The 27,018-nt window shown below is 38.6% G+C and overlaps 1 protein-coding gene across 1 annotated transcript in view; it reads left to right on the top strand.

The window, feature by feature from the left end:
* Window positions 1–24,731, top strand: part of LOC135210753 (dnaJ homolog subfamily C member 3-like) — a 73,969-nt gene extending 49,238 nt beyond the window's left edge. Inside the window, exons 7-9 of the mRNA XM_064243588.1 lie at window positions 1,630–1,798; window positions 3,172–3,281; window positions 22,075–24,731. Coding sequence (XP_064099658.1) covers window positions 1,630–1,798; window positions 3,172–3,281; window positions 22,075–22,241 — 446 coding nt within the window. The 3' untranslated portion in view covers window positions 22,242–24,731. The remainder of the gene's footprint in view (window positions 1–1,629; window positions 1,799–3,171; window positions 3,282–22,074) is intronic.
* Window positions 24,732–27,018: the final 2,287 nt, after the last annotated feature.

Here is a 27,018-nt window from a genome sequence, read left to right as displayed (position 1 = left end):
TCCCAATGACTGCCCTCTGCTTCTGTTCTATTTATAGACATATGCCGTGGATGACACTAAGTTTGAACGTTACCATGTTCGTGATTTTCTGACTGCTGACGGCAAAAATTACTCTATAATTTTCTTTATATAATTATTTCTTCGTGAAAACAATAATATAATATGATCATTTTAACTTTAATGTATACGGGTATGAAAAATACCAGTGTGTCGTAGCGATTTGTCATCAATATAGTGGTATGAAAATACCACATGGTGTTGTAGCGGTGCGTAATCACAAAGTACAAATCCTTTTCCCGGACCATCCTCAAAATTTTACGACTCTTCAACTGCAAGATCGATATGGTGAAATATATTATTTAGTCATACTTATTGTTGAAATTCACAAGTTGAACTGCAAAACATTATTCGATTTTGATTGTTATGTATACATATATTTTTTACGTTTTACGGAATGTTTGTTTTGAAAATAATAGCTATTAGTGAACATATGATATTAATTGTCCCACTATTTTATTATAGGTGATCTTAATTATCTCACATTCATGTAACAGTATTATATTAATATTTATTTAAATAAACTGTAATTAATAAATAACAATAATGAAAAACATAAAGGAAAAAAATGTTTTTGCTGCAGTAGTGATGTTTGTTTGATTATGCATCTGACCTTACATTTCTGAGATTGAAAAATTCCAAAAACCGAAACATCGGAATGTGTGTACTGCACATTTTTTTAAACACGCACACAATGTCTACACATTTACTGATACCCGTTGGTGAAAGATTCAAATTACAGTATTTATGTCAGAGAGAGAGAGATAGAGAGAGAGAGAATGATTTAGGACTCCAAGGCGTGTTATTTTTACAATTATTTTATTATCTTGGTATTCTTTTTTAATCTTGAGATCTTCTATTAAATTCTCGAGATTAGTAAGAAAATTACCGTAACTTCACTAGCAGCAGCACACATCTGAACGACTCGGCCATTAGCACGCTAAACCACCAACCTTATGAACTGACCTCGGAATAGGAACTCGCATGATACATGAGATACATGACAAAACCACTGTTTATTGGTGAAAATTTTGGGGTCGCATGATATGCGAGATCGCACGTTACTCGAGTATATACGGTACGTACTTTGAAACCTGGTACAGTTGTCCCCCGTATTCGCGGGGGATGCGTAGCAGACCCCCCTTGAATAGTTGGAACCTGCGAATGTTTGGAACCCCTATAAAAATGCTAAAAACCGCCTTATTTTGTTAGTTAAAACTCAAGAAAAACCCATTAAACATTTTTATACTGAGTTTTTTTAATAGTTTTATCACAAAAAGTGCATTTTATGATGAAATTGATAAAAAAAACAGGAATTTGTGGATATTTCTCAAAGAAAAATACCGCGTATGAGTCCGCAAATCCGGAGAACACGAATACGGGGGGTCCACTGTATTTGTTCCTGCAGTAATACAAACCCAGTCTTTTATTTAGGTGTGGTCTTTAGTACTGAGAACTCCTGCATTAAATGCTCAGGTTTATATACCTAGGGAAAGTACAAATTATTTTTTTTTTACTTTGAAAATGTAATATTCTTTATGACTTAAACTTACTGCCTTTCTTCTCTTGCAGCCGTCTCAGATTACCAAAAGGCTCTTAATATAGATGAAAACTTACAGAGAGCCAAAGATGGGCTTGAAAAAGCTCAAAAGCTTAAAAAGCAAGCCAGTAAACGAGACTATTACAAGATTTTGGGCGTCAAAAGAACAGCCAACAAAAGAGAAATTACCAAAGCGTACAGGTAAGCATAAATACTTGTCTGGTGGTTCATACTTATTATTATTATTATTATAAAGGATTAGTTTATCCAGACCTCTGAGCCTAACAACGGCTCTTCTTGGGCTGGACTTCTTGATTTTCTAATAGCCTGTAAGCACTGTAATCTCACATAACTGTTAATATGATGTACATTTACAGTCATTCTGGTTACTACTGTGGGAGGTTTGGTTGTTTAAATCTGGAAAATTGGTCGACTGCCAGCATACATATGGTCAGAGAATTGAAAGTATGCCTAAATGCAGTTGATTTTCTGATAAAAATTCAGTAAATTTTTATATAGCTTTGAGCATGAATATTTCATTTGAATGATATTTAATAAATTCCAAACATTTTGATTTTGCTTATCCAACTTGGCTGTCTATTTCCTAAAACTTTAGCTCATTTTATTTTTAGTACTTTTTTTAATAACAGTTTCATCAGATGAACCTTATGAATGTCAAGCATTGTGTCTCAATGGTCTGGTTAAACTGATGGATATTATAATAATAATCTGTTATGTTATTGTAGGCATACAAAGAACAATTACATTTTCTTGCAACACTGATATTGCAGAAACAAAAAGATGCTTCATGTATACATTTTGAAGTATTTTTTAGAGGATTTTCTACAGTTTGAAAACTGTTGCTTCCTTTTGACAGAGGAAAGTTGTATTGTTCTAATAGTTATACATCAGAAATCTAAACAAGAAAGGTAATTTTGTCTCCTTCAAGAACATTGTTACTATCTTCTTGTAATTTGTTTATATTACAGAGTTGGAGAAATTGCAAAGCTAAGCGGGAAGGTTTTTACAGGAAGTGGGTGAGAAATAAAAGGCTCACTGTAAACAGTAACCCCATACAAGGAATAATGATGAAATAAACTCAGACAATATAGAATGTAGTAAGATCTTCATAATGCCTTGATCTACTGAGTCATCTGAGTTACATTTCTAGACTTGAGTTCTTAGCCAAAGAATTGATTCAATCAGGGTTTTGCATATATAAGCAAAGTTATAGCAAGGTCTTTATTTTTTAAAGGAATTATAATAAATTTGCCAATCACCAACAAGATAACGTGATATTCTATATCATTTATCCAGATAAAATGTATTCAGTTAGTTTTAAGAAATTATTTGGAAAGTGCTTTACTTGAATTTGGCATAGTTTAAGGCTCACGAGTATCCTCAGTAAAAAAATTGATGAGCTGTATTATTTTGATAAGGAACAATAACTGGATTTTCTTTTTACCTCCAAATAGATTGTAAAGGGTATAATCTACCCATAATATGGGTCACATAAATTTTTTGCTTCAACTGAAGAAAGAAACTTTATTCAGCATTTGTTATGCCTGTTACAGATCGCTTGCGCAGAAGTGGCATCCAGACCACTTTGATGGTGAAGAAAAGAAGAAGGCAGAAAAAATGTTTATTGATATTGCAGCAGCAAAAGAAGTACTCACAGATGATGGTAAGTAAACAGTGTTTTTGAATAATTAAAATGGGTTTGTTTGAAGACAAGTAGGTGCAATTTTGCCCCAAACCAGATCGCAAGCCCAGAGTTGAAGAAAACATATTTCTATCCAAATAAAAACCCGTTGTTTTACCGTAACTTGTCTGTGGTAGCAACAATCTGTTGACGTGTCTCATAAGAAGGGCTCCCCTTCCTACCTTTGTGTGTGAATCCAGCCCTGGAACCTCTCCCAGTGTTGAAAACTTGTTATTGTCTGCTTGCCTGGTGCCTGATTCACACCAGCAGTCATTTCCCTTGAAAATTTTACTTTAGTATTCATGATAATAACTTTGAGTTATTTATTTTTCCCAAAATGTATGATATGTATTATTTTCTCTTGCTGATTGTTTGGTTATTGCAGTTACCTGTAGATCATCAGATTCTGGCATTCTCACGTGTTTATTTGCTGTTCTAAACACTGGTTTGAATTTGCCTTCCTGTTTTGAATTGAATTTAATGGAATGTAAAATTTAGGCCAAAGGCCAACCACTGGGACCTATGAGGCTATTCAGCGCTGAATTGGAAACTGACATTAAAAGGTTTGAAAGGTGTAACAGGAGTAAAAGCTCATAGTTTGCCTATGAATCAATTGTTAGGAGAGGGTGGAAAGTAAGATGGAAGAAAGAGAATATGAAAGGAGGTACAGTGTAAGAAATGGAAGGGGTTGCAGCTAGGGGCCAAAGACATGCTGCAAAAAACCTTGAGTAAAATTTTTTTGAAATCTGTAAGTATGTAGTTTCTTTTAATGGGAAGCTATTTTCTAGTTCTGATTGATGGAAAGTTTATGGCGTATCTTTGGTTATGTAAAATAATGTGTGCATATAACCTTTAATAAGATTCCTTTATTTAATGGAGTAGCTGGCAACTCTGGAAGAGTAAGGCCAGACGGCTAACGGAGACTGCTATCGCGCCTTAGGCTTAGAGACCAACGCAGTAACATGTAGGTGCGGTCATGAGTGGTTGGTTACATGTCTCTCTCCTGCGGGATGGAATAACTAACCGTGTCTCTCCCCTACAATCGCGGTTTTAGCCTCGGATTGAGGGGATAGTTAAGCAAACATAAATGAAATATTGTCTGCCTTTTGCTAAGAAGCTTTCAATAAGAAAGATATTACAACATTTCAATGCTGTTTACCGTAGGTAACATTATTAAAGGATTCTAACGCAGCGGAACTCTATATTATATGATGCTCTCATGCTTACGAAAGCATGGCTTATTAGAGTACATGCTTAGTGAGAAGATGAATGTAGTAGAAGAGAATTCACTTTAAGACTGCGGTATGGTCAAGTCTTATGCACATACCGAGGTTAACTACAGAATTCCTAGTATCCTTACAAAGATTTCCTAGATTAATGCTGTTTACCACAATGTGACAGTATTATAAAGGATTCTAATACGGCAGAGCACGATATAATATAATTCTCTCATCCTTTCGAGACGCACACAACCTTTTTAGAATCGGATATTGCTCAAGAGAAGATGGGTGAGTCGGATGGGAAACATTCTCTCAGTGCAGAAGTGTTTCCCTGAATGGACTATACTACGTATATAAAAGTTTTTTCCTACTAAGAACGGAATTAACACGTGAAGGATGTCGGGTACCATAAAGGCACAGATGTTCTGGCACATAACCTTAAAAGAACTAGAAGGAAGCGCCAGCCTGGCGCAAAGCGTCAGAAGCGCCAGCGCCAGCCTGGCGCAATGCGCCAGAAGCACCATCCAAGATATTTTCTCGTTTTAGCGAGTTATTAACCTAAGAGTCCAGTAGTGGTTGGTTTGGTGTTTGCTTCTCACCTCGGTGGTCGCGGGTTCGATTCTCGGCCATTCCATTGAGGAGTGAGAGATGTGGATTTCTGGTGATAGAAGTTCACTCTCGACGTGGTTCGGAAGTCACGTAAAAACACCATACAAACAAACAAACAAACCAACAAACCAGTAGCCTCTCGGAGGCTCGGTAACGGCAAGATTCGTTCCTGATTTCGTTACCTATTTAATCGGAAAGGGGTCGCTTACAAGGAATGATGAAATGATTTATTTTAATCACTTAGGCCAATTCCACGACTCTCTCATATCGCAAAGAGCATCGAGAATCTCTTTTTTCGCCCCTGTTCGCGTTAACAAGAGAGAACCTATTTGGGAACAGACACGGAACGTAACGATCCTTAAGAGGTTCGATGCAAGATTTTGCATGTCCGTGAGAACCTTCTCGATCGAAGATAATAACTGTTAACGTATGTCTAACATTTATTGAAAAGAGTTTTGAGAACCTGCGGAAAGTCTTCTTCATAGATCTCTTCGCAAGGTAGAAGACGAACAGGCTTCCTATAGACTGCTTCCTTTTCCTCGAACCAAGAGAGGTAGCAATATACGACATCTTTAATTTAAAGAAGGGGAATAAACTTTAGTCTTTTTTTCCCCTAGTTATAAATTCTTAACAGATATTAAGATAAATGGGCGTCAAAGGAAGAGAGGATGAATGCCTCATTTTGGCCTTAGAGAGGTTGGATTCACAGAAGTCACATTCTTCTCACAGCATGTTTCGTAAGGCTTTTCCAAGAGTATCTGGATATTCTATCAGAATCTATTATAAATAGACCTGAAAAACCTCTCCACTCCGAGTCTGTCCGCGTGCAGACTGACCAGAAGTGGACATGAATGAGAGGATTTTTCAAGGTAAATGACAATAATCATGGCTAAGACATAGAATTGCTGCAGATCGTGCTAGATGGAATGAGGAAACTGTCCTCTTCCGATACCTCTGTGAACCACATAGCGAGGTTCTTTCTTCACTTTCAGAGGGAAGAATCACCTAGGTATATATCTGCTATCAAAGAACGCAGTAAAAGGCTATACTCTGTCTCTACAAGGGGAATTAGAGATAACAGAAGATTAATCTTCGGGATCTTATACGATACCGCAATACGACAAGAGTAGGATATCATGTACTTCGAATGGGATTTTTTTGTGGCCACAGATTCCGTGTTCCGACAAAATGGAACTGCTCCTCATCAAACTTCTTTGAGAAAGTTTATGAAGGAATTCTTTGTTTCTCTTAGCCCTAAACGACCAAGAAGACAAGTGAATTTTTTGTGCATGGAATCTCGCATCAGATTCAATGGAGACTCGGCAATGGGTTCTTGCAGCATAGTATGTCTGGCAAAAGAACTAAAACCCTCTATTCCTGACGCAACGCTTTCAGATAGAAGTTTCGTTGCCCAGGCAGGGTACTTACTTTTTCATCTACAGAAGAAGAGATGGTTTAAACGTTTGCCTACAGAGTCTTCGGGGTGCGATGAGAGCTCGAAATGCTTCCCAGAAGGTATTCAGAAGGATACAATAAGAGGTAGAAATCAGGGTTCCGCCCAATTTCAGCTCGGAGTCTCCTTCGACTTCCAGACTCCTTCCCTTCCTTCTTCGGGCAGGATAGGGAAGATTCTGCAATGAGGAACCTCATCAACATGTAAGAAGAGATCTCATTAGCAAAGGAAGTATTCACGAAGGATCCTCCTCGGAGGAAGACTCTTCTCTCTCGTATTGTTAGATATCCTGTCGTCTACTGGATGTAGCTGACTACAATCACCTCCCCTTGCCAGGGGCCAAAAGCTCAAAGGGGAAGAATTTCTTCCACCCTTCTCCAGTCTCCTGATAGACTATGTGGTTGTTCAGGACTCTCGGACAATGTAGCGCCAGCCAGGCGCCAAATGCCAATACAGGCAAAAAACGCCAGAGGCGGACAGTTCCAAGGAACTCTGTCATGGTCGGATACTGAGAAGGAGCGGGCCTCCAACCTGGCGCAAATGCGCCAGAGGCGAACAAATCGGACAGATATAAGAGTGTCCGATGTGGACATCGCCAGACAGCCTAGAGACTCTTCCAAGCTCGAAGCTCCAGCAAGTGTGGAGGAGCCAAGCCAGGCGCGAGGCGCCAGCCAGGCTCTAGGAGCCAGCCAGGCGCCATCCAGGTGCCAGGCTCCTTCAAGGCTAGGCTCCAGTCAGGATTGAGGATCCATCCAGGCGCAAGGCTCCTTCCAGTAAAGAGAAACCTAAAGCTCTGTCATGTAAGAGGGCTAGTCCCCATTGATATGATACAGGTAAGGCTCTGCCATGTAAGTGGGTCAGCCCCCATTGGCACGATCCGAGAAGGCTCTGTCGTGTAAGCGGGCTAGCCCCCATTGACATGATCCAGAAGGGTTTGTCAGTCATAGGTCCCTACCTCGCTGAAACTCTTGAGGCATGCAGACTCATAGACAGTAATCATGAAGTCTTCTGCCAAGCTCCAGGCGCAAGGCGCCAGCCAGACGCAAGGCTCCAGCCAGGAGGGAGGAGCCAATCAGGCGCCAGCCAGGCGCGAGGCTCCAGCCAGGCTCTAGGCGCCATTCAGGCGCAAGGCTCCAACCAGGCGCGAGGTGCTAGACAGGCGCTAGGCGCCTGCCAGGCACGAAGCGCTAGCCAGGCTCCAGGCTTCACCCAGAAGAGATCTATATCAAAGAATGCCCTGGCCTTCTTTGAGACAATGTGATCTCCTAAGCACTTGACAGGTGCATTGATGATTCCTTCAAACAGCTGAGAATTAAAAGCGCATGAAGTGCGAGCTTTTCCGAATTCTTGTTCTTTCCTTAACAATATGTCATAAGGACATATTAGCTGTCACATACGGGAGATGCAACTCTGTGTTGACTTCCCATATCCGAAGGATGTCAAGATAACCTACGAGAGATCCTTCTCTCTTGGTTGATACGTGTCTGCGGATACATTGCTGGGATAGGGAGCCGATACTGATCCTTAACTAGTGAGTTAAATTTTATTTAACGTCGTGTTTTTTCTTTGGGTTGTTTGAAAGGAGTTTGGGGATAACTCTTTTCAACTTAAGCACTAACCCTCGTGTTAGGATCAGGTGATCGGGATCGGTGTTGTGCTCCTTTATTATGCCACTAGGCATAGGCATATTGTCATGTAAGAGGTTCTGTCGAGTAAATGGATAAGACCCCATCGACAGACCCACAAGAACTCTTAGCCATAGGTCACATCCTCGCTGAGGCTCTTGAGGCGAAGCAGATTCCTAGGCATTAGCCATGGAATCTTCCGCCTGAACAAGTAGGCAACCGGTTTTGTTTATTTATTACCTACAACATATGTTGTTTACCTGTCTATTCAGTAAATAGTTGTCTCTTACCCACCACCAAGGGTGTCAATCAGCTAAGTATATATCTGCCGGGGAAGTTGCATGTACAAAAATATTGTTAGAATACAATAAAGTTTTGTACATACTTACTCGGCAGATATATACGATGAATGGCCCACCCAGCCTCCCCTCAGGAGACAGGTGGAAGAGAAAATCTGGTTCTAGAACCGGAATGGTTCCTATTCCTGCCACCCAGCGGCAGGGGGTTAGATCACCTGACCTACCTGCAGCGTGTGCCGCGAAATTCGAATTTCTGTCGGACGTCAGAGACATAAGCTAAGTATATATCTGCCGGGTAAGTATGTACAAAACTTTATTGTATTCTAACAATATCATTTTGGATTGATATGTTTTCATAGGAGGGTCAAGCTCCTTATGACTAGCTTTACATAATATCCTTATGGAGATTGCTTTAAGGCTAGAAAGAGTTAAAGGAACATTTGATAATCTAACAACAACAACTCCACATACAATTTCTTCATCTGAAATGTGTTCCAAGTGTTTTTATGAATGAGTGAATCAGCTCTTTCTTGCCAGGGTTGCCCATTCACAGTTTGTCGTAATAGGAACCCATTCATTCACTAACTACATGCTGAAGAGAAAGAATGCAGTGTTTAGGACTCTGATTTATTTGATTAGCTCCTAATAGTTGACTTTATGACATTCATTTTTTTCCATTGGTTATGACACTCACCATTTCCCTTGGATATGATGAAAGGAATTTGGGAGTATGTTGATGCTACCACAACTTGGAAATCTGTGAAGGTTCTTATGAGGCCCAATTCCTGCTAAGAGCTCTCCTTTAGGATATCTTGGCAGGAGGTACTTAGGTTGGTACATCCTATTTGTGTTTGAATGGGTCAGTAGAAATTATGTTTCCTTTTTTTTTTAAGGCAGGTATAGTCTCATATTTCCTTGCCAATACGTCAAGCTACTCCAGGATGTTGTATTTGCCCTTTCAGTCCAGAAATGGTAGAGTACCATGGAGATCTTAGGAGAAAGCAAGACATTGCTACCCTTAGTTTCAATGGGAAAACAAGAATCAGGTATTTCCCTGGGTAATAAAAACCCATGTTCCATTTGGAAGCACAACCCCCTAGCATCACTTTATCTGAAGGACATGTACTTGAAAGTAACAGCTCATGCTTCCTCAAGGAAATAATTTCAGTTTACACAGCAGGGCAAATTCAGTCCTCTGCTTTAGCACAGTGATTTTCCCTTAAGTTTTCTGAATGGTATTAGTAGTCCCAGTTGCTGTCTGAGCCTTGACAACTGGACAGTATAATGGACTTTTCAGTGATAAATTATTATTGTTATTCAGAAGATGAACCCTAATCATATGGAACAAGCCCAGAGGGGCCATTACTTGAGATTCAAGCTTTCAAAGAATAGGGTGCTCATTAGAAAGTAAGAGAGGGTAAAGGGAAATATAGAAAGAAGAGGTCTCACTTATTAAAAAGAAAAAAAAAATAGATCAATAAATTAGTAAATAGATAAAAATGTATCAAAATGCAAAGGGAAAAGCCATCAGGATAGTAAGGTTGTCCCCGGTTATCAGGGGGGTTTCTGGTCTCAGCAGGGTGCTAAGTGAAAACTGCCATTAACCGAAACTCTGTTTATGGCGCCGATAACTGGTTAATGGCGTCTTTATTAGGTACATTATGGTGCCATAAATCGCCGATTCTATAGCACTAGACATAGTTGTCGAGTTACGACTGATCGACTTTACGACCACCCACAACTAAAACGACTGGGAAGCGACTTGAACAAGAAAGAATGGTGTCCAGCTGAAATTACGACAGTTTTTCCACAGTTCCTGCCTCTCCACACACGGAGCTCACTTTTTGTGCTGCTAATGACTATTATCATGCATCAGCAACAAAGATATAACTCCAGTAAACTTATGCCATCAAACACAACTGTAGATAAAATTGAGAGAGAATAATTTTAATCAAAACTTCAGGTCTTGAAAGAACACATTTTACTGTTGTTTTCACGCCGATAAAAGATAAGTAACGTAACTAACAGTAAAGCTCGTTATGGAGGAGTTACGGAGTTCCATTTGACAACGTCTGTGAGAGAGAGAGAGAGAGAGAGAGGGCGTAATTGCTGGATGGGTAGTTAACGATTGGATTGGCTGTTTGTGAGTTCTGAGTTGTCTGCTGGTGCTGTTAGCTGTTGGAGTTCTGTTTCTGTGTTTTTTAGTCAGTCTGGGGTTAGAGCCTGTGACAGTCAGTGTCGGGAGCAGTTGGTTGAAGGCATTGATATTCAGCTGAGTTGTGTGTTTTTGTTTGTTATTTGGTTGTTGTTAAGTTAGTGTTGTTTGCTTAGAGTTGTTGTGCCTGTGCTGTTGTGATTTTTTGTGTTGTTGAGTTTTTGTTGTTATATGTGAGGTTGTGGTGGTTGTTGGGTTGTGGTTCTTGGTTTTTGTCATGTAGTCGGTGATGTCTCAGTGACCTTGACCAGCGGACAGCACAGCATAGCCCTGAGTATCTGGAGTGGTTGGTAAGTACATGTGTTTGTTTTTTTTTTGTTCTGTATGTAGGTATGGGTCAATTGTCCTGCTTGCATTCTGTAGTGTAAAGAGGAAAGTGTGACAGGGTGTGTTTGGTAGCTGGAGTGATTAGGTTTATGTGTGGGGTTTACCCGCTTGTTTTTAAAGCTTGTGATCCCGCCACTTTATTTTTTGGCGCCCGAACAGGGATGTTTGGTGCTGCAGCTGCAGGACGATTCGGGTATTGAGTTGTGTGATTGGTGGAGAAAGTGAGGATGGAAGGGTTGAAGGAGATAGAGAGGGTGAAGGAGCTGAGGTTGGCGAGGGAAGCTAAGGAAAGATTGGAAGTGGAGAATGAGAAGTTTAGGGTAGTGTGAGGAGCTGAAGAGCGAGTTAGAGGAAATGAGAGGAATGCTAAGGAGTGCGAGAATGGAAATGAAAGAAAAGGTGAAAGGAGCGGAAGAGAGAATGGTTGAGAAAATGGACAAAAATTTCTGGGTAATGATGAATGCAGTGCAAGAGATGATGAAGGGATTCATGGGAGAGGGAGCTGTTGGAGGTAGGCCTACTGGGTCTTGTGACGGGCCAGGAGTGGTAAAGAAAGTGAAAGAGCGAGTGGATGAGAGTACGAGTGACGAAGGTGATTTGGTTGTAATAGGTAAGGGAAAGAAGGGGAAGACACAGGATAAGGATAAACCTGAGGACAAGAATAAAAAGGGGGCTGAGGAAAAGAAGAAGACTAAGGGAAAGAAGGTTAGTAAGGGTGACGGACAGGACTGAATATATTGGGGAAAGGGCAGAGAGTGATTTAGATAGTGGTGAGTGGAAACAGGTTGGTAGAAAGAAGGGTAAGAAGAGCATAGTCAGGAGTGTGGACGTGAGTATGGAAGTGGATTTGGTGTATTTGGAAGAGGGAAAGAAGGGTCAGAAAGGAAGTAGCAAAAGTGAGAGTGAGAGTGAGCAGGAAGTACGAGAGGCTGTGTATATGAGAGAGGTACCCCAATGTGCACAATACGACGAATGTGGTAGTAGGGACATAAGGGACATTTTTTAAAGAATATGAGAGGTATTGTAAGGCAAAGTATGGGGATAACAAGAGAGTCTGGGCAAGAGGGTAGTGTGAGGAGCTGAAGAGCGAGTTAGAGGAAATGAGAGGAATGCTAAGGAGTGCGAGAATGGAAATGAAAGAAAAGGTGAAAGGAGCAGAAGAGAGAATGGTTGAGAAAATGGGCAAAAATTTCTGGGTAATGATGAATGCAGTGCAAGAGATGATGCAGGAAATGATGAAGGGATTCATGGGAGAGGGAGCTGTTGGAGGTAGGCCTACTGGGTCTTGTGATGGGCCAGGAGTGGTAAAGAAAGTTAAAGAGCGAGTGGATGAGAGTACGAGGGACGAAGGTGATTTGGTTGTAATAGGTAAGGGAAAGAAGGGGAAGACACAGGATAAGGATAAACCTGAGGACAAGAATAAGAAGGGGGCTGAGGAAAAGAAGAAGACTAAGGGAAAGAAGGTTAGTAAGGGTGACGGACAGGATGAGACTAGGACTGAATACATTGGGGAAAGGGCTGAGAGTGATTCAGATAGTGGTGAGTGGAAACAGGTTGGTAGAAAGAAGGGTAAGAAGAGCATAGTCAGGAGTATGGACATGAGTATGGAAGTGGATTTGGTGTATTTGGAAGAGGGAGAGAAGGGTCAGAATGAAAGTAGCAAAAGTGAGAGTGAGAGTGAGCAGGAAGTACGAGAGGCTGTGTATATGAGAGAGATACCCCGATGTGCACAATACGACGAATGTGGTAGTAGGGACATAAGGGACTTTTTTTAAAGAATATGAGAGGTATTGTAAGGCAAAGTATGGGGATTACAAGAGAGTCTGGGCAAGAGGGTTAGGTAGCTCTTTGACAGGATTTTTGTTGAGTATGTATAGGGTAATGATGAGTGTAGGGAATGTGCAGTATGAGAGTGTGAAAGCCTGAATTGTAGAACAGGCAAAGAGGGTAAAGAGTAGCGTTAGATTTTGAAGAGGCAAGAATGAATGTTGGTGAGTTGTTGTCGATGTGTGTGTGCAGGTTAGAAACATTGCCAGGGAAAAGTTTGGGGACAAAGGGTTAAATGAGTGTAAGGAGTTAGTGCGGAAGTTGTTGGCGACTGTACCAGAGTATACGTATATGAGTTTATGAATCTGAAACGTAATGAGAAAATGCGATGGACGAATGAAAGGTTGACGTGGAACGACATTTTAGAAATATGTAGTAGAAGATTACGAGTTAGATAGGTGTATGAAAGACAGTAGAAGTGTTAGTGTTAGGACTGAAGTAGCTGAGGTTGTACCAGAGTTTAAAAGCTATAGATAGGAGCATTAGGGCAAGTAACGTGAGTGTAGTTAAACCTAAAAGAGATAGGAGTGCGAGTGTTGGAAGAGTAGGGTCAGTTAGTTGTGAGCAAGAGCAGCAGTGTTATAGATGTGGTAAGCCAAAACACAGGAAGTATGAATGTCGGTGGGCGATAGGAGCGTGCTTCGGGTGTGGGCAAATGGGGCATTTGGTGAGCGAGTGTAAGAAAGATAGGGATATTAAATGTTATAGGTGTGGACAGACAGGGCACATAGCTAGTGGATGTCGGGGTACCTGTATGAACATGGTTTGCGGCAACTGCAGGAAGAATGGGCATTATGCTAAGATGTGTAAAGAACAGTGTTTGAAGTGTGTTGAATGTGGAATGGAAGGTCACGTGGCGAGTGTGTGTAGGTGTCTGAGGATGAGTCAGGCTGGGAATTTGGGAAACTAGATGTTAAGGGGATTCAGGTGGATGAGTCATCATGTATGTGACAGTATGTTCGGGAGAATGTGATGAGTGAGTGGTTGAGGGTGAATAAATATGAGTCGAGTGTCAGTGAGCAAATGGGTCTGGAAGATCGGCAGTTGGTGTTGGTCGAGTATGGGAGAAAGCGAAAGACAGTAAGGAAAGGGAATGAAAGGGAGAAACGTGAGCTGCTTGATAGAGGGGTTAGTGTTAGGGTAAAAATGGTGGATAAGGCATGTAATACGGATGACTTTGGGGGGAGGAATAATACATATAGCATGTATGGGTTTGAATTATCAGGGTTTAGTGAAGTTTCACCGGGAAGGGAATCAGGTGGTAAGGGTGTAGTTGGCAGTATGAATGAGTCCCTTCGGGGGTTTGGCAGGAGTGTAAATGAAGTAAGTGATTTGGTGGCAGAGTTACAAGAGATATTCGGACAAGAGTTGGAAGGGGTAGATGAGATAGTGAATGGGATTTGGGAGGATGTTAGCGAGGGAGATGGTAATGGGAGTCTGACTGGAAGTGGTCTGGGAGAAGTTGATGGCGGTGTAACTGAGATTGTGTATGAGGGCCCTCAAACATGATCCAGTGGGCCTGCGTCTGAGCATCCATGGGTGTTGCAGAAGGCTATTTAGTATGGGTGTTGGGAGTGTAAGGAGACGTTGTCAAATGTAACGGGGGAGGAAATATGGAGAGTTATGGAGTTTCATTTGACAATGTCTGTGAGAGAGAGAGAGAGAGGGCATAATTGGTGGATGGGTAGATTGGATTGGCTGTTTGTGAGTTCTGAGTTGTCTGCTGGTGCTGTTAGCTGTTGGAGTTCTGTTTCTGTGTTTTTTAGTCAGTCTGGGGTTAGAGCCTGTGACAGTCAGTAGTGTCGGGAGCATTTGGTTGAAGGCATTGATATTCAGCTGAGTTGTGTGTTTTTGTTTGTTATTTGGTTGTTGTTAAGTTAGAGTTGTTGTGCCTGTGTTGTTTGTGCAGTGGTCTTTTGTTATATGTGAGGTTGTGGTCCTTGGTTGTTGTTGTTGGGTTGTGGTTCTTGGTTTTTGTCGTGTAGTATCTGGAGTGGTTGGTAAGTACAGTAAGTTCCAGAAGTGAAGCGACAAAATTCAGAGGATTTTGTTCGAAATTCACGAACTGGCAACTACAACACTTAGCTGAAAAATAACAATCATAAGAAAAAATTACGGTAATAGTAATTATTTAAAAGTATAATAATTACTAGAGACCATTGAAAAGAAACTAAAAAATTTTAAATTTTCGTCCAACACAGGATTACCAACATTACCAATGTATATTTCGAGCAGTGTGGAAACAAATATTTAATATCATAGTATATTATCAATTATTTTAGTGAAGATGGATAAAATCATGCAAGTATCAATAGAATGCAAAGGGAAAATCTCCACAACATTAAACATAATCAACCATGAATTCACCTAGATTCAACAGAGGTTGGGTGTGGTTGGTAGTTCTGATTTTGTCTTCTAGGACAGAGCATAAAGTACTTTCTTCGAGAAAGGCTCTAATTGCTGCTGCTACCTTCAGGTGACTAGGCCTATACTCGTTTTTTTTTTCCATCTGTCCACCCGCCTGTGGTGTTTGCTTATGGTAACACTGTGTCCCGGGCTTTAGATACTTACATTCAGCTTACATTCAACAATAATATTAATATCTTATTTCGAATATTAACGGTGTAATTCGCATGCAGTAAATTATTAAAACACTTCAGTTCCCAATGTACAACCAGATATCCTTTTATTTACCTAATACTTACACATAGGAGTAACTAACTAAAGCCCAGGATGCAGTGTTACCATACGCAAACACCACAGGCGGGTGGACAGATGGAAAAAAACAGAGTATAGTTCCAGGCATAGCAAGGCTTACAATGCAAGACCTGTTCTTGCACCTGGGAAACACACTTGCCATATAAAAATAAGAAAGACGGTTGCAAGCAACCAGGACACCCGTAAAATCGCCACCTGGTTAAGTAGGAAGACTATAGACCCCCACCACCCCTCCTCCCCCTCTACCACTACCTCTACCCACAATCCTAACTCCACCTTTTTCACTTCAACCTTTTACTTAAAATCTTCTAATCATATTCCAACCGTGAAATTTAAGACTGAATTTGCGTAAGTGGGCGTATCATAAGGGATTAATATCACCCAAATTCATATTTCCATGGGCAACCAGTAATCAGTTCGATCCAGTCAAGCATTATTTTATGACAGAAGTTTATGAGTTTTGGGGGGATTTATATATATATTTATATGAGATTATAATATAATTAATATATTATATATATATAATTATATATATATATATAATCTATATATATATAGATATTTATAATATATATATATATAATTATATAATTATATATATATATATTATATATAAAATAAAGAAGCACCCAAGCATGACCAATAGGCCTAGTGGCTCGATTCTTAAAACAGGCCTCCGGTTATTCCTGACTAGATAAAAAGGTTTTGTGAGAGAGAGAGAGAGAGAGAGAGAGAGAGAGAGAGAGAGAGAGAGAGAGAGAGAGAGAGAGCGAGCATAACAGGAGATACTCGAATTAAAATAATGTTCGCCAAGCATATTCACACTCGGATCGTATGGACAAGAATAGTCTCACTTATGCACTGGAAAAAAGGTGGAAACCTACGAAAATACTTGTTTGATGCGACCCTGAACGCAATTCCACGTGCAAAAATTTGCACAATTGGGGAATTCGATGAAATTATAAACTGACAAGCTGGAAAATATAATTCCTCGATTTTTGAATAGGCCTAACCATGTAGCCAATGCTAAACGCGCATATAACTTGGATTTAGTTTTGGTTTCTTTTCACACCAACTTGTGTCTTATTTATATTTCATTTTATCAGATGCTAAACTTCTTTGTGCTTTATCAAGAGAAATCATAATAATTTTCGATATAACTATAAAAGTAGAAAGTTAATTTACAAATCACATTACGCCAATGCTTATGCCCTCTGTTCCTGCTGCCACTCAATGGTGAACACTTGATATCACTCATTGAGGGCCGCAGATGCTTCTATGGGAAAATTCTTTTTTTCTTTTAATAAACAATTATTGAACTAACATTGATCATTCACTGGGGAAATACTTTCTGTGCTTATACAGTTTATCACTGATACGTATTATCAGGTAGAGGATGACAATAATTGAAAAAAATATATTAACTGGCAACCCTATGAGTTTTTAAAGAATACGACCAATTCTGAAATTTGTCGCTTCACTTCTGGAACTTACTGTACGTGTTTGTTTGTTTGTTTGTTTTTGTGTAGGTATGGGTCAATTGTCCTGCTTGTATTCTGTAGTGTTAAGAGGAAAGTGTGACTGAGGGTGTGTTTGGTATCTGCAGTGATTAGGTTTATGGGAGGGGGGGGGGGGGGGATTTGCCCGCTTGTTTTTTAAAGCTTGTATCCCGCCACATCGTACTATGATGAAATCAAGTGAAAATACTGAACGGAATCACGTAATATTTTTACACAATACACATGCCCACAACGCAATCTGTTAACGAAAAAATGATTTAGTTCATGAGACGTATTTCATTCATATTTCAACTTGAAAACACGTCGTATAATGATAAATTACTTTGTCTCATATAAGTAAAGTATATAAATATTTTATACTAACTAGAAGCAAGGCAATCCGCTCCGAATTGAGTTTAATACGGCGAAATAAAACGTAAACACGGCGAACCAAACTCGTATTCGCCATCAGCTGATTTCACAACCAAAACATTGACCGCTTTGTTAGTATTTTTAATAATATGAGAATACATACAATATTATTGGATACAATAATGTACAACTTTTTAAAAGAATTATAGAAAATTTGCATGTTCATTGTATTTTCAATTCATAAACATACGTAGCCGTCTGCAGCCTGACATCGGAATATTGAATACATCTAAAGACGAAGCCTTTAGGTAATTCCACATACAAATAGCTTAGTTTCCGACTTAGCCTACTACTAGCTGCGTTCTGATACTGCTTGTTATCATTTTATTACTCTTATATTTTAACTTCATCATTTTATAACTTTATATAGTATAAATTTCTTTGAAACCGTGTACTTTAACACACATAGCCTACATTCTCCCGAGTTAGCCTACCCAATCGTAAGTCTAAATACAGCACTTAACTTCTCAGAATCTGCCAGTGCTGCCAGATTGGGGGAATTTTCCCTAGTTTTGGGGAAATTATGATGTTGATGGGGAAATGGGGAATTCAGGCCCATTTTTGGGGAATTTTCATATGCGACTTCGGATTTACTGGGAAAAATGGGGATTTTTCATTGTGGAGCAGCATTTTCTCTTAATATGATACATAATAACTTTAATGGATGTATCTATGAAAATATAATAATTTTAAGATAAAGAGGTAGCCACTAGTAGGAAACGGACAAGTGATAACGGTTGGATTGCTCCATTCCAGGCGATACTTGAAAGGGGATTTTTGTTTTAGTTTCCGTGTAAGTAGCGCCCTTCTTCAACGTATGACCTCTGATATGTATGATTCAGAGTGATTCATGCATATGATACAGGATTAAGTTCAGGTAACTAATCAATGCACCATTTTAATTTAAAGTTATGATCATCCACTAAAACATTGGTTGGATTGCTCCATTCTAGATGATACTTGAAAGAGGAATTTTGGTTTAGTTTCCGTGTAAGTAGCACCCTTTTTCAACGTATGATCTCTGATATGTATTATTCAACGTGATTCATGCAAATGATAAAGGCTTAAGTTTAACTAATCAATGCAACATTTTAGTTTAAAATTATGATCAGTTTTGAGAAGTGTATTATGTTTTTCATTATTCTACTAAAGTTTTCAGATTAAAAGTGTGTTCAGCATGAATATAATTGGATCTTTCAGTTACCTATGCCAGTATCCTATTGTCCATAATACAACTAGAGAGAGATTGGTATTTTTTTTAGCTATAACTCAAATAAAAACTCGATTAAAGCAAAACTTTTTGAAATGGGGAAAATTTGTCCAAAATGGGGAATTTTGGCACTCAGATTTGGGGAAATGTGAGCCATTGCATCTGGCAGCACTGGAATCTGCTCTTTATAATCGGTGAATATCATATCCGAAATTTCGTAGCTTCATAATTATCACAATTAGTTTTTTTATTTGATTTTGATTGTAGAGGACAAAAAGATGGACAAAATAACTTCATTGGAATGTCGCCGGTGCCGTTAAACAGTAAACAAAGCACAGCGGCGCCATCTATAGAAGAAAATGAACAGTAAACTATTCGCTAACGAAATAAAGATTTTCTAGCATGGATAAAGATTTATGCTGGCACTTCTTGCCTCTAGCTAGCATCATTTAATCTCATGGGTGGCATATCGGCTAGGTAAATACACAGTTACATAAAAGACATTATCAAAATGGTCTCTCAAGCACACACACGGTAAGAATTTGTGCTTGACAAATGTCTCATTGTTTTGATTAAAAGTGAAAAGGTTTGGCTTGTTTGAGCATTCTCAATCTCAAGTGGAATATTTGAATATATATATATTAATTCCTCTAAGGTTAATATCTAAAGCATATTTGACTTCGCATATTTACATTACTTGAGGTTGTAAAGAATACGTGGCGCTTCCCAGATGTCGGCGGAACGATCTAATGGCAGCTGAATTAAATTCAAGCCAATCCACGGGAGTTTCCGGACCATAGAATGCCGATTTCCCATTGTACTAAATTATAATAAGCCAATGTGCATTGAACCAAGAGAAATAGCTGAAATTAATAATTAATATAGCATATATGTATGAAGTAATGCTGTGTAGTGTAGGCTAGGCTACCCTATATGTAAAGATGGTACTGATTAATGTAATGTAGGCTAGGCTAGTATAATATTCTTCGGTAATTAACACTGGCCGACTCACGTCCAAATCGATTTACTGTACATTGTAGCTGCTGTCAGCGGATTTGTTGCTCTCGGCAGGTAAAGGGGATCGGGGATCAGTTGTTAATGTGAAAGATCTTTATTGAAATACCACTGTACAATTCATGAAAAAGTGATAAACAAGAGACCATCCGTTTGTGGTCCAAGTCATAACTGCTTATATTAGGAAACAGAAACCTGCCACCACGAACCACTGTCTAGAGAAGAAGTCTGGCAGAAGTAGACATCCACACTAAAACAGGTTACATTGATTTTATAAGTGTTATAAATATATGAGACCTCACATTCTTTCCAGCCAGTATTATCTTCTTCTTCTTCTTCTTCTTCTTCTTCTTCGGGCCGCACATCTCATTTTCGGAATATTAAAATTTCAATGGCAATTCAATTTTTCAGTATAAATATATATTACACGAGGAATAAGAGTTCAAACTAGGAATACGTAGCCTCATTTACTGAATATTAGAATTTTAACTGGAATTCAATCTTTCAGTATAAAATACTGCAGGAGGTAATTAAAGTTATTACATAAGGAATTAAAGTTCAAACTCAGAAGTTACCAATATTCAACAATATCATTAATCCAGTGATAAACTTAGTGCACAATGTCAATAATGAATGGTTAGTTCTGGCTGTGCATAGGGTGACAGTTCTCCAAGTTTTTTTTTAATGAGAACAGACACCTAAGAGCTATAATAACGAAGAGAAAAAAAAAACAAATTACACAGCTCCCGAAGACCTTTTAAAAGAGGAAAACCTATATTTCCACATGGACTTAATAATCATAAAGATGTCTGTCATTAAACCTTGAAAACCACACTTGAGTTGTAGATGCTAATATAAAATGTAAATTAAACGCTAATATAGTAAACTTGGAAAAATCAAATGTAGCATCAAGTATGAAAATAAGCATAGATATTTGGTAATGATACCAGTTTCAAATTATAGGCAGAACAGGAGTGGAGATAGTTATTTACCAAAGATGAACAATTAACAAGCTCTCTATAGGATTCACCTTAAAAATAAACTGATAATGAGGTAACTCACTACCATTTGAACCTCTGCTTAATAGAAAATACACAGCTGAAGTGGTGCAGAGATGTTGATTTGCTGTTTTTAGTGAAGGTCTTCAAGGATGATATTGTTGCGTGAGAATCATCTATGTTGAAAATGAGTGTAAACAATGCATATCCTTAAGAAATAAAATGCACTTGAAGGTGTGAGGTAAAGATAAGAATGTCTTTTCCTAAGATGTTGCTGTTCACCTCTGCTCAGATTAAATAGTTTCTATAATGGTAAATTGTTTGTTTGTTTAAACAAACAACCAAAGGACCTCTTGGAAGTTTGGTTTTCAGTTATCAATTTAAAGGGAATTCCAGTTGTTTAGAATGTATATATCAAAAATAAATTAGACTAAAATCTAATTATTATTTAATAAAATATTTTAGACAAAATTAGAAAACTAATTGCACAATTATTGAAATTTTGTATATCTTACGAGTAAGGAAACTGGTGACCCAGTGGCATTTTGTTTAAACTCTAGCACCATGTGAAAACCTGCTAGTCAGCATCAAAGTGTCAGGTATATTATTCTGCCACTAGTACATAGGAAGCCCTGATAGACCATAGATGGTGACAGGACATAGCTAGTCTTCAGACCATATGCTTCCAAGCTAGAACTGTTTTATGCCTCATGAAGAGGGTCACAGCTCTTGCACATCAGATTTACCTGCCTTGCTTATGGTTGACTCAGCTATATGAAAGTCAGTAGCAGCCTATTAGAGCAAAGAGCAGTCTTTTTGGTCCTACATGTCATCACCCAGGAGTTATCAGGCAGAATCCTTAACATAATGTCAGACAGTTCTATCTGTAGCTTGCTATTGCAATAGGAAGGAACAAGATCAACCACGCCCGTGTTTTGAGACGATAGACATTTTTCTTTGACAAAGGGGCAAAGAGCAACTTTGGTTCTGCGGTTTCCAAGGGAGACAGACATAAAGGAATTTGTGAATTGTTGTAACCTCTGATATCACTGATCTTTTTTTCTTGAGATCAAGTGTTATTTGTTAAATATATTCAAGTAATGGATATATATTGTAGAAATTATTTGCTTCATTCCAATGTACAGTACTGTTTCATGCCTGGTATCATGGAAAATGACTCTGATAAGTATCCGAAGAAAATTTTCATAATTGTAGAATGGCTGCTGCTGTTTTTGACACTTTGATATATGGTAATTAAAAATTTTGTTGCAGGTATAAATAGTATTCACAATTTCCATGTTTTACAAGCAACATGTCACTTTTTTTCAGAAATGCGAGCCAAGTTTGATAATGGGGAAGATCCTCTAGATCCAGAACAGCAGCAAGGAGGTCCTGGTGGACATCCTTTCAATCCCTTCCAACACTTTCATTTTCATCAAGGAGGATTCCCCGGTGGCGGTTTCTCTGGAGGAGGTTTTAAGTTTCAATTTAATTGATATAAGTATTGGTTTTTGTGTGGTTTGTATATCTGTAAAGTATTTATTTTAGGGTTTGTAAAGATATAACGTGTTATAATAATTATGTTTGAAAATGAATGATGATGCAAAGTTTCATCCAGGGTAGGTCTTTGTCATTGGAAAGAAGACAGTTTTCATGATGCATTTGCCAAGCTTTATAACACTTGATTCATCATCCCAGGCGAAGAAAGTCTTGTATTTCTTCCCTTCATTCATAGGGACCTCATTGCCTTAATTATATTTCCTTACAAAGGACTCGCATGTACATTATCATCATAGGAAAGACTTTTCTACCCTGCTGTATAGACTTTATCTTTTGATTCTCAAGAATCGTTAAGTAACTATATAGTGAGCTGTGATTTCTTTTAAGAGTGGATTCCCACTTGATTTAAGGGTATATCTTGCTATTCTTTCCTTATTATATGGCACTGCCCTCCCTAGCATCAGCAAGAGAGAATTAGTTTGTATCGTTTTGTAATAAATCCATGGCAATTATTTAATTTGTATGGCATCCAAAATTCCCTGGAACAGTTGGGCTTTGTGATAGACTTCTTTCTTTCTATGCAAAGGAAATTATATTGATTCCATCCAGAGACATTCAAAGGGAAGTTCATTAGTTATGTAAAGTGATGCATACCATGAGGAATGTTGGTGATTCAAAATGTTTTCATTGGTTGTAATGATTTATCCAGACTGCCTAGAATGTGATGTCCTCATTGCATGTTTCTTGCAGCATTAAGTTCTCAAAATCATGTAACTTAACCAGGAGTTCTATAAAAAGCATGAAAGTTGAGTGAACGATCTGTGGCAGGCATATCACTCAAAATGAAAAGCCAAAAGTCAACATGGTAAGTGGCTACTGTGGGAAGGCAAGGGCAAAGTTGCAAAACCATAAATTCTAAGCTGAACTTTATAACACTTGCTAAACTCACCAATGTTACCTCCTGTTCAGCTGTACCAATTCTGCCGATAAGCGAGAACCATGACCTGTGTGTTGGTGATATTAAAAATATTGCCAGATTTAAGAAGAAAGCTATACCCAGTAATTTGGAAAATGATTACTAGCATTTACTATGTATTACCATTGATGCCCTTTTTGTGCGTTTCAAAGATTTGGTTGAATAGATGGCTTCATTTTACCTACCACAGTAGACCCTGGAAAAAGAAAAGAGAATGCATACTCCTAGGCTGAGTAATTGAAACGAATGGTATTCTTTTATTTAACCTATTATATTGTTTGATCATGGTTTTGTATCACTAGTAGCCTATCTTTTAAAGGTACTTTCAAGTTTGAATCAAGTGTTCATATACTGTGTCTTTATTCTTTACTCTTATCTATTTTACTCAGTAGAAATTTGAAACCTTTTCCTACTGTCTTTTCTCCTCTGTTTACAAGTGAATGTTTTGTATTGATTATTGTTGCTATATCTAGTATATTACTACCCACAAGTGAAACTTCCTCATTCACGGTCCTGAAATGAAGGTCATAAGCATGTGAAAGGTAAATTTTGTGTGGCTTTTCACATTAATGTTAATTTGAACAATTATTATTCCAGAAAGTTTTTTTTTGAGCTTGTAGGATGTGGCATCCACTTTAATTTTACTAAAGGAAACATTTTTAATTTGCCGATGATGTTTTCTGTTTTGTACAAACTATCCCTCAGTTTTCATATATAGAATTATATAAAATATTTGTGATTGTATTGTAGTGATTGAATGTGTGTGGAGCAAAGCTTTTATTAGCATCCATTCTTGCTTGAGTGTGTCCCTGTGTTCTTGGATATCAAGTGGTTCTTTCTGCTGTTTTGGACGAGTTTTTGGATTTTTGAAGTGTCATACACTAGTCATCTTTTGATGCCTCTCTACGTATGTGGTAACTGTCGTACTGAATTTGCCATCTGGAAAAGCTCCTTTGATTACTTTTACCCTTTTGTTTTGTTCTCTAATGAGTTGCAGTATGTAAAAGCAATGAATACATTTCATCCTTGGCAGTCTGTATACTCCTTATCTATACAGTATTGTATATTGTATAGCTTTATATTTTAAGGGGGCTATGAGAATTTTTTCCAGTTTAGTTATATAATGTTACACATTGTTCCTCCAAATTTATTGTACAAGCTGTAATTCAAGTTGTTTTTGAGAATCCATTTATTGTTTTGATTTGATTGTGAGAAGAAATACACATGCCATAGGTCATTAACTCATGTCATGTTGCAAGTTTTCACTTTTAAAAGAAAAATTATTTTCATTGTTATAGCCGTACCTCAAGACAGCTGGTACTGCATTTCAAAAATGAGTGGCTGGTTATAGCAGCCAGTGAAAGCTAGTAGTCTTGAACTCTCACTCTTTTTATTGAACTTTTGCATTCAGGAGCCAAAGGCATCTTTTGTAGTGCTCAGGCAAATTGTCTTTCATTTCATTTATAATGAGTGTAATAAACGTATTTTCCAGAAGCGAAAATAAGATTAACCACAGTTTTTATGTCACAGTGTTATGTTATCCACCGCTTGTTGGTGGTAGGATGCTTTTATTTTTTAATCATGGTAATTAGCCTAAGCCAGAACTTGTCATCACAGATCTTTCTAAAAATCTTTCTAAAAATTACTTATTTTCACTTTTTAGTAGGAGTTTTGCAGGAAGACAAGAATGAGAAAGTCAATAGAAAAGACAAAAGTTTAATGTTTTGGTGGACTAACTTAAAACGGCAGCACTATCATGTTTCAGAAGCAATGGTAAGATTTTGTTATATTTTTTTGTAAAAAATTAATATCAAGAGGATAAGGTGATGTCCTACTGTTTGAGTTTGTTGAACATAAATCAAAATTAAAATGTTTCCCAATGTGTCAACCATGGCTTCAAGAATTGTCATCAGTTAGGCAGTGTGGCACAGTAAATGGAAAAAATATCTTACAGATATGAATTGATTAATTAAAGAAAAAAAAATGGCAAAAGCAGTTAAACTCTATAACTTGGCACATCTTTCTGTAAAGGATAACTCATACACAGAATGCTCAGAACACAACTGTTGTTAAGATTTAATCTTCACTTGGTACAGTGTGCTGAGAGCAAAAGGGACAAGCACTCCCACCTCGGGTCAAAGGTTAATATATGTCCAATGGGCCTTTGTTTTTTTATAAGTAGGCAGACACTGAAAGTGTAGGTTTGTATTCCCATCAGAACAAATATGATTATAGTAGTAGGTTGGGTGGTGATTCTGGCTTGATGAGTCGGGTGACTGGATTGGATTGTAGAACTTAGGCCAAGGGCAAAGCACTGGGACCTACAAGGTCATACGGTGCTGAAATGGAAATGGATAGTAAGGAGGCATAACAGGAGGAAAACCCTGCAGTTGCACTGAAACAATTTTTAGAGGGTGGAAAGTCGGAAGAAAGAAGATATATGAATGGAGGTTGCAGTTAGTGGCTGAAGGACACTACAAGAACTTTAAGCAATTCCTGCAGCAAACTGACAACACTAACCCCCAAGGAGGGAAAGTCAGGCGATGCTAGTGATGCACAAGAACTGTGAAGTGCTCCATCAATACCTTCCAAACTTGTGTTTGGTGTTTTTACATTGCATGGAACCAGTGGTTATTCAGCAACATGGCCAACAGCTTTACATGACTTCACTAAGAAACCAAGTCGAGTGAACTTTTATCACCAGAAATACACCTCTCTAACCCCTCTGTGGAATGCCAGAGAATCAAACTTGCCCTTTGGCGGGTGTTGCTGTCAGTGCAACTTGCATGGCACTATGTAGGTTTTCCTAATAATTGGTTGCAACATCCCTTTTTGGCACCTAGCCAACAATAGCAATTCTAATCTTAAATTGACCTTTTCCATTAGAGATTGTTCCTAGGATCAAGGTTTCCAAGAGGCTAACCATGATCATTGCATTTCAGCGTTATGATCCAAGGTTGATTTGCCTTTACTCATCCTTCCGAGTTTCCAGGGACAGAGGGGATGTATCTTATTGATTGAATTATGAAATTCAGGCTTATAAGCCAAGCACTAGAACTGGTTTTATCTGGAATTCCCACCATAGTGACATGCTCAACTATGTTGTCAAAACTACTGTAAAAAGCAGCAAAATATCCTGAAGTGTGACTTTCAGGGTTCACCCCCACATGGTTTGAGAAAGCAGTCCCAAGTGTGCCCCAAAACACCTGTGCACTACCGATCAGTGGCTATACACAACATTGAACACATTGGCCGATCAATTAGTTTGTATGTTTTTACGTTGCATGGAACCAGTAGTTATTCAGCAACGGGACCAACGGCTTTACGTGACTTCCGAACCACGTCGAGAGTGAACTTCTATCACCAGAAATACACCTCTCACTCCTCAATGGAATGGCCGAGAATCGAACCCACGACCACCGAGGTGAGAAGCAAACACCAAACCAACTACGCCACTGAGGCGCTTTGGCAAATCAGTGTCCATACACAACATTGAACACATTGGCACAGAGTTCACTGTACATATTTACTGCTACTTGCCATCCTTTTTCATCCACAGCTTTATTTCCTGTGCATTCCATCTTATCACCTAAGTATATCACAAGATCATCATCAGCCACTCCCACTTTCCAACTCATGTCACCGCATCAGATAAGTTCTAAACGGTGGATCATGTAGGTCAGGAAGGAGGAGAAACTTTATTGCTGTGGCAATAAACCTTATTTCCCTTAACAGTTCATGAAAGTACATTAAGCACACTGAACTGGTGTTGTCAAAATGAAAGGATGATAAGTGAA

This window comes from Macrobrachium nipponense, chromosome 4 (assembly GCF_015104395.2).
Source record: "Macrobrachium nipponense isolate FS-2020 chromosome 4, ASM1510439v2, whole genome shotgun sequence".
NCBI classification, from domain to species: Eukaryota; Metazoa; Arthropoda; class Malacostraca; order Decapoda; family Palaemonidae; genus Macrobrachium; species Macrobrachium nipponense.
This window is presented reverse-complemented; position numbering and strand designations above follow the sequence as displayed.